The following is an 8,801-nucleotide window of genomic DNA, read 5'->3' on the forward strand; positions in this document are numbered from 1 at the left end:
GTAGGGGAGTGAACTCCATAACATGAGAGTTTCTACTAGAAAATGCTCCCCTCCAACTCCTAGACAATCAAGCCTTTTTGCATAACCATTGTCATTTCTCATCACCTCCTTCTCTATGAAGGAGTTGGACTTTGCAAGGACAATATGCTAGGCCTATGGTGAGTGACATTATTGTTGTTTTTCTTCTTCTAATTCTTGGCTAGGGAGTGTCGGTGCCATTAAATCTAGGATACACAAGATGGCATGAAAGTCTTTAAACCTCCTTCATGTAAGCCTTCCCCTTGGCTACTCAACAAGAAGATCCACACCACCTTCCTCCTAATAACAATTATATGTACTTGATCATTTAACTTGATGTCTTTATTTTTAATTTTTTTTGTTTATAATATGATAGAATATGTTTAACAACCATAACCCTTTTTTGTAAATCTTTTATTATATATTTGTATTATTGAATATGTAATGCTTATGATAATATTTCTAACTTTAAAATATCAATAAATTATCATATTGAAAAGTCATATTATAATCATATGAATAAAATTATTTAAGTCAATATTATTTATAAGAAAACTAAAACTATAAAATAACACTGAAGTAAATAAAATTACCCTTTAAATAAATAAAAATAACTAATAATATATAAAATAAATAATTTTTTTCAGGGTTTCTTTAGATAATATCGTAGGGGAAGCGTACTAATAGTGGACATAGCTAACTTCGTGCACATAGAACTCTCAAATCATACGTAGATTTTTAATTTTTTTTGGGTTGTCTTTGTATACGACTTAACTCCTTATAACTAGGGATCCAACTTCTGGGTAGTAAGATGCACGCTGTGGAAATCGTTATATGCGGAAAGGTCAAAAAGTGGTCATTTAAAAATGTCATCCCATACATAAACACCTTTGCGCCAATATTAGATAACTCATAATATCCAGTAGTAGTCCAGTAGTAATGGACAAATGCCCCAATAGTTATGCACAAATGTCCTAGTAGTGGTGTACAAATGGGTAGGTAGTGGTGCACAAATGAGCTAATAAAGGGCAAAAAAGCTGAAAAATTATCCACTATTGGTACATGTGATATTTATTAATGAACTTTTCATTATCAATTTTTTGGGCTCCTTTACAATCTACTACCAGAAGTTGAATTGAAAAAAAAGGTGTCCACTATTGAAACTATGTCCACTACTGATACCCTTCCCCTAATTAAATGATTGGAATGTTATTGTGATCACCAGGAATCAAACCTTACAGACTTGTACTTTCCTCATGGATTCATAAACTCTAAATTGCGCGACTTGAAAAAAAATAAAAAAAAATTTAAAAAAATGGTTCTGAACTATGTTTCTGACTTTTTGTTTCCTTGATATATTTAAGATATCTAGGGTTACGTACCTCAATCACACTTGGAAAGTATATGCCACGCTGCATGCCAAATATTTAAAAGAAGACTCTAGAGATAGAGCAGTTAATGGAATGCAGTAGTTTGGTTTGCGCAAATTAAATGTTGTTGAGCGGCCACAACAAAATTCCATGGAATACCAACAACCAAAAAAGTTCAGTGTCCTTGCACAATGCATGAGCCGCCATTGCCCAAGTACAAATCACAGCATTGAGCTCGATTCCATATATCATTCAATCACTTACACCTTGGAATTCAGAATTCCTTATAAGAAAGGTGAGTTAGTCCTTAAATGTGGCCGTATTCTCTGCAGATTTCAGATACAATACTTGTGAATTGTTTTCTTGAAATTGATTTGTGTAGTGGGTTGATATTTATTTTGTATCATCAATTTTGTGAGCGCTCTTTTAAAATGCTGCAACAGACCAGAGGGGCCCAAATTCTGAATCAGATGTATTTGGTATTGAAAGTATGGTACTGAAGATATTTTGTGAATTGGATTTTAGGTGTGTGTTTATGAATGTATAAACTGTGCCCATCGTTCTTTGTGAACTGAGTAGTTGAATTCTCAATATTGAGTTGTTGGCCTGTCAATAAATGAAAGCTAGTCTGTTGGGTTCTCATTATTTATGAGCTTGTATGGTTAGCCTATATATGTGAATGGTGCTGATGTCTGTGTTTCTGTGTAACTTTGTGGAGTTAGATTATTTGGGAGGTAATTTCTTTAAGATGGTAGCGTTTAAAATTGATGTTCAGATGTGAGAAAAAATTTAATTGCAAGCCATGGTTTCAATTGGAGGGTAGTGCTTTTACAGAATTTGTAGTTCTTTATGAATTAGGTTTCTATGTTTTACTCTATATTTTTCATTGAATTGTATGTGGAATATACTATTCTTTTCAAAATCTTTTGTGCATAGTATACTAACTTCTGAATTAGATCATGTAATTTTTTTTTTTTTTTGTCAATGTTTTGGATGGTCGATCCATCATCAGGACATAAATCATATAGCAAGAGAAGAGAAAAGAATAGATCATTGAGTTTCTTCCAAAATGTTGAGAACAAAAAGCTAACAAAATCCTACATGGTCTAATCCAGAAGTTAATACATAGATTGGTCATGGGTGTTTATGAGTTAGGTTGATATGTTTTACTATATAAGCTTCAATTGAATTGTATATGGTGTATGCTATTCTTTTGTAAGTATGTTGGCAATTCTTGAATTCACTGTAATGCTGGAAATTGAAATTTGTATCTCTTAGGAGCAATTTCAAGTTCTGTGAATTGGATGTGAGTACTCTAGTGCTATAAATAAACACTTTTCAGCTGTTGAGCCTGACTTTTTTGGAATATTTGTCTAGGGTCCTTGTCTGAAGACATTTCAAGAACTGAATTATGGCTACCCAAGTGGTTAAAGATGACAGAAGTGTTGCTGAGATGTACCATGATGCAGAAATATGTTACAAGAAATCTTTGGAGCTCTTGGAAGCAATTGGGCTTCCCAAGGGTTTGCTTCCTCTGAAAAATCTGGAGGAATCTGGCTATGTAAAGGAAACTGGGTTTGTGTGGCTTAAACAGAAGAAGCCAGTTGAATACTACAACAAGAAAATTGGAAGGACAGTCCTTTATGGTACTGAACTTACTGCTTATGTTGAAAAACATAAGATGAAGAAGATGACTGGAGTCAAAACCAAAGAACTTATGGTGTGGGTACAGATTACTGAAATGAGTCTCAATGAGGCCTCTAATAAGAAAATTTACTTTAAGAGCTCCCTGGGAATTGGGAAATCCTTTCCTATTGAGGCCTTCCAGTTAGAAGATGAAAAATAGGAGGAGATTTCTGTTGTCTTTTTGAAGCCTCAAGTGTGTTTATGTCCTTGTGGGTGGACAATACAATAAACATTTATTAGTGAAAGATTAGATCTTATATCCTACTTCTATTTAACAAGCATTCCATGGGTATGTTCATTTTCTACTCAAAGTATATTTTGAATGTACAAGTATCCATTGGCTTGTGCTTAACCTTTGTATTGCATAAAACTATTCGAGTTTCTGGTTTATTTTCCAGCTCTCTGCAACTTTTTATGTCATGTATTGAGATGCACAGTAGGACCCAAAGATTCATAGATGGTTGATCTTCTTCCGAAGTATACTAATGTTAAATGAATCGGTTTAGAGACCCTATGCAAAGTAGGAGATGGTGTGGGCATCTTCTTATAAATGACTTCATAGACTTTTTGTTGCTTTCATTTCCTCTTGGGAGCCTTGTATTGTGATTTGAATTCTAATTATTTGTTGTAAGCACTCTCAATCATTTTGCACATAGATGAAATGCGATTTTTTTTTTTTTTTTCATTTTAATTTTGTTATGTTATTCTTGATTTTTGTCATCTTATCAAATCATGAAGGGATTACTATAACTTAATGAGTCAATCTAGGTAAGAGGGTCAATTAAAGGACTATCTTATCAAACCATGAAGGGATTCTATAACTTAATGAGTCAATCTAAGTAAGGGGGTCAATTAAAGGACCGTCTAAACTTCAGCAGCCTACAAACTCTTAACTCCAAATTCATCATAGGAAGATAGAAAGACAAAAAAAACAATTATGTCTTCAAGAGGCTCAACAACATATTAAGGATTAACTATTCCATGTATAATATATAAACGTGGATGCATGATACATAAGCTTGGCATACTATTGTGTTGAAGATGGATGAAAAAATGGATTTTAACGCATCTCCATAGGTTCTCCATGATATTTAAAGATGATTCATATCTCTATTTTCAATCAACCCACAATTTAATGCTTTGACTATCCTCATGGAAAGTATATATATATATATATATATATATATATATATATATATATATATATATATATATATATATATATATATATATATATATTTATGTCTCTCTCATTTCCATACCTCTTTCCATCTAAAAATGGTTTGCATTCTTGTTCATATACCTAAAATGGTTTGTATTCTTGTTCATATGTACCTAGTCTTACTATTGGTTTTTATACATTAGTTTGGAATTTAAAAATCAATTAAAATAGTTTATATGCTTTCTTACTTGCTTTGAAATGGAAATAATAGATAGTTTATAGATAAGATTATTGTGTTAAAATCAAACATAGCTCACCACAAAACCTATATTGTGGAGGAAAAATAGTCACTTTTGGTAGTAGCAATGTGCCTTGACTACCCTCACTTATTAATGGAAAAGAGACACACTAAGTGTGGAATATTACCTTCTAGTTACTTCTATAAAAAAGAACATACTATAAGAGTTGATATAGAATGTTCAATATCATGTAAGTTTTCACTATGAAGATAACCACCCAAAATCTAAAAGCTCCAATGAACCACAAAAGAGACCCAACATGGGAGAATAATTATCTCTATCACAGGATACAAATATAGAATATTATTACATTATGAGATTACAATGAGAAATACTTGTCTATATAGACAAGGGTGACACATAGGCCAATATAAGATAGAACATGTGTCTTAAGCTTATAACTTGAGTCATAAAATAAAAATGCTTTAAGAATGTCCTAATTAAGCTTTAGTTGGTGGGTGTTAAAGGGAACAAGGAGGTAAATCAATTAGGTAATATACCTTGTACACACCAAAACTCATCCTTAACTGCAACTTATGAGGAATGTGAACATACAAATATAGGTCTTGGCAGTAAGGCCTAGTGAGGTACTCATAAGAAGTAATTCTCTCAAAAAACAAGAAAATGAGAAATAGTAATAGGAAAAAGCTCCACTTGGAGATAGAGAGAACATTAGATGCTCTCTAAAGTATGAGAAGGATAAACCCCCATGTAAGGAATAATGGACCTACAAGGGAGAAGAAGATAAATCATGCAACTTACCTTCCAAATCTCATCATTCATCCTCAACCATCTCATTTGTAGATATGGTATTCCCAGTTCCATCATCACAGATAACATACGTCCTTTCAAGAATCAATATGTGCGAGAGTTATGCGAACAATTCAAAATCCAACATCACTTCTCCATGCCATACTACCCATAGGGGAATGGACAAGCAGAAGCATCAAACAAAACAATCCTGCACTAGTACATTCGGAGCTGATTTTCGACGGCCGTTTGTCGGATTTTCGACGAATTTTCGTCGGAGTGTCGACAAAATCCACCGTTAAAAAATCGGCGTCAGATTGGTCGACGATGCCATGCCCGTCGAAAATTTGACAATCCAATGGACTCTGCCGACGGTCAAAGAAGTCATCGGTCGAAAGCTTGGTATTCGTCGTAATTTCGATGATGATAATTTTTAAAAAAAAAATAATAATTATCATCAATATAAAAGAGCCATCGAAGGAAGGAAACGCCGAAAGGACTCACCGAAGATAATAACTTCATCGACAAAAGATATTGAAGAAAGCAGAGAGGGTCTTCATCGATGGGAAAAGTTCTCGAGGAAATAATACTATCGGTGCAACATAAAAAGGACCATCGAAAGGAGCATTTTCATCGAAAGAATAATATCGATTAGACAAAAAGAAGCTACATCGATAAAAGATATCGATGAGGATATAGGTTTCGAGGAGGTTAAACTTCATCGACAAAAGATATCGAAGAAAGCATAGAGGGTCTTCATCGACGAGAAAAGTTCTTGAGGAAATAATACTATCGGTGCAACATAAAAAGGACCCACCGAAAGGAGCGTTTTCATCGAAAGAATAATATCGATCAGACAAAAGGAAGCTACATCGATAAAAGATATCGATGAGGATATAGGTTTCGAGGAGGTTAAAAGGCATATTCTCGATATGCGTGGTTTTGCCGATGTAACTTTATCGGTGAAGAACGATAAGGGAAAATAAAGAAAAGCTTCGGTGAGATAATAGACTCATTCATCGACGGGGCATAGTGATATCAATGAAAGAAGTATTTCGATGGAAAAATAAAGGAGGACACCAAAGCCCAAGATTTCTTCGACATAAGACCCGATGGATATCAGACATGTTTCGATGAGGAGACAACCATACTGACTGAATACAGTATTTCGATGAAGGGAAAAAATACTTGATCGAAGTAATATTCAAAACAAAAGTATTGTCGATAGAAACAAAGAGATCGATGGACTAAAGAAACAAATGATCGAAAGACATATCCTCATCGAAATGATTATTGATTGCTGCAAAAATCATAAACAAATCCCAGGGAAGGTCACATCGCCGTTAAATTCAAACTTGTGCCTGAGTGACCATTGTCCAAAGCACCATTACTAACTGATTAAATATGCCATAAGTAGTGGATCAAGCATCAAAGGGCACAACATTAAGGAATTCACAGGCGATGAACTGAAAGCAGGAATTGGGTGAATTCACAGATAAAGCTCAGTAATTCCAAGTAAGTTGTTTGCACACAGACCTCTTTTACAAAATTCAAATGGAATCATCATCTAAAACTAATAAGACCAGAAAGGGAAAAGAACCTATCGCTGCAAAAGAAAAACCTAAAAGATAGAAAAGGGAAGGGCATTCTTTGGCCCAGGACCCGATTGACCAGTGCCCATCATCCAGTTTGAGGTCCAAGAAGATTAGAGCTGATGAGGAAGGCCTGGAGGACTAGTTTGAGGATCTTGGAGACATATGGACAGAGTTGAGAGGGTATGAATTATTCATATATGGGTACAACAGAAGAGTTGCCCCTCAACCTATCAACAATTTATGGCGATTGAACTTAGGAAGGTTAGCTGTGGCTAATGTATTCGTGAATGTGGAGCTCATGAAGGCATTGACAAACAATTATGACCCTAAAACCAGGACCATATATAGCTACATGTGTGAGCCAATTCTTGCAATCACAAAGGAGGTTATTGATACCATGTTCGAGTTGGATTGGGGATTTGAAGAATTGATTGACCTCAAGAAGTTAACAAGTGAATATTTTAACCTAGAGCACATTTGCAAAATGTGGAGACTCCCTATACATAGACCTAGGAATGCAGGGTCCTTAGTGCCACTAGGTCAGGATGACAAAGCTCCCTATGATGTCAACTCTTTCCATCCATATTTCAAGTATACCTATTACCGTGTTGCCAAAGTGCTAGGGATAAAAGCCCATCCTTTGATGGATATTGCAGCCATGGTCATTTGTGCCGATTTGCAGTCTAAGGACCCTCGCTTCTTTGAATTTTCTGCTTATTTGGTTGAGGTTTTGAATCATGGGTTAGAAAAGTTAAAGGGGGATGTCATCAATGTTCGTTTCAAGCATTATTCCTTACTTATGCATATGCTATTGTATGTGGGACAAGATGAAGGGTTATGGCCAAAAAAGTTATGTGTTAGGACATATGACAATGCTGGAATGAGAAAACCAGTGCAACTATGGGTTTCTTCATGGGACCAGAGGTATGTGAATAATCAATATTGGTATTTTGAGGAGTTCTTTGTCAAGCCATTATATAGACTATTGGGATGCTTGTGCAATCATGCCCTTGCACCAGAGGTTCAAAGATTCCTAAGACCAAAATATTTCACTGAAGATCCCTCAATTGAACACAATTGGGGAGATTGGTATTGTTTTTCAGACTGCACACAAGTCAGGGTATATAGGTTTGAAGGGAGACCATACTTACTACCACTTACAGTCCCTAACAGAGTGGCTTGTCTGGAAATTGTGAGGCAACTGTCAATAGTGAGTACAAAACATCTGACAAGCCATGGAAAACAATCAATTGTACCTGGGTTGTTAGTATTTTCAGATTTTATTGTGAAAAGTTCAAAGAGTTATGGCCTGCTACAGACAAAATTGGATTATTATGGCATGGCTATGGGGGATCCAAGGCCCGATTTCGATCTTGAAGGATACATAAGGATAGCCCGGTCATCACAAAAGCTGAAGGCTGGAGAGCATAAATTTTACCTACTGGATGACCTCATTAAGAACATTGGCAGAGAAGAGGCCAGAGCGAAGCGAATAAAGTTTGAGAAAGCAATGCAGGCTTATAAATGGAAGCTTTATAGAAGGAAAATGGATGAGAATGTGCTACAAAAGATTGAAGACCCCTTGGAGTTGGCCAACAAATGTGTGGAGCATGAATTGGAAATACTTGAGGGAGTCCCGCCTCATGTTTTTAGGGATTACATTGATACTATTAGGAATACAGAGCCTTTGGCTCATATGTCTCCTTCCACATCTGGCATCGTTCCATTCACTCCTCAAGAGGATTACCCCCCTGGTTATGCAGAGGATTACCCCCCTAGTTATGCAGAGGATACACTGATAGACTTGGCAACAGGACAACTGAATGTCTGAGAAGTGGCTGACATCAGATTCCTTGAGCATGAGGATTTCATTGATGATAGTGACTTCATTGCTTCCAAGGAGTTCACTACATTCCTCTAT

At 35.5% G+C, this 8,801-nt stretch overlaps 1 protein-coding gene across 5 annotated transcripts; it reads left to right on the top strand.

Annotated features, from left to right (window-relative positions):
* The first annotated feature begins 1,529 nt into the window (after window positions 1-1,529).
* On the top strand, window positions 1,530-3,571 carry LOC131077611 (uncharacterized). 5 transcript variants are annotated; one of them, XM_058015137.2, is made up of 2 exons: window positions 1,530-1,683; window positions 2,766-3,571. In XM_058015137.2, exon 2 carries the CDS (start codon window positions 2,800-2,802, stop codon window positions 3,232-3,234), a length of 435 nt encoding a protein of 144 aa, XP_057871120.2. In that variant the 5' UTR covers window positions 1,530-1,683; window positions 2,766-2,799; the 3' UTR covers window positions 3,235-3,571. The 5 variants fall into 5 exon arrangements, with proteins under 5 accessions (XP_057871120.2, XP_057871124.2, XP_057871122.2 ...); XM_058015141.2 differs by lacking the exon at window positions 1,530-1,683 and adding an exon at window positions 1,765-1,913; XM_058015139.2 differs by lacking the exon at window positions 1,530-1,683 and adding an exon at window positions 2,019-2,122.
* Window positions 3,572-8,801: the final 5,230 nt, after the last annotated feature.

This window comes from Cryptomeria japonica, chromosome 6, assembly GCF_030272615.1.
Source record: "Cryptomeria japonica chromosome 6, Sugi_1.0, whole genome shotgun sequence".
Lineage (NCBI taxonomy): Eukaryota > Viridiplantae > Streptophyta > Pinopsida > Cupressales > Cupressaceae > Cryptomeria > Cryptomeria japonica.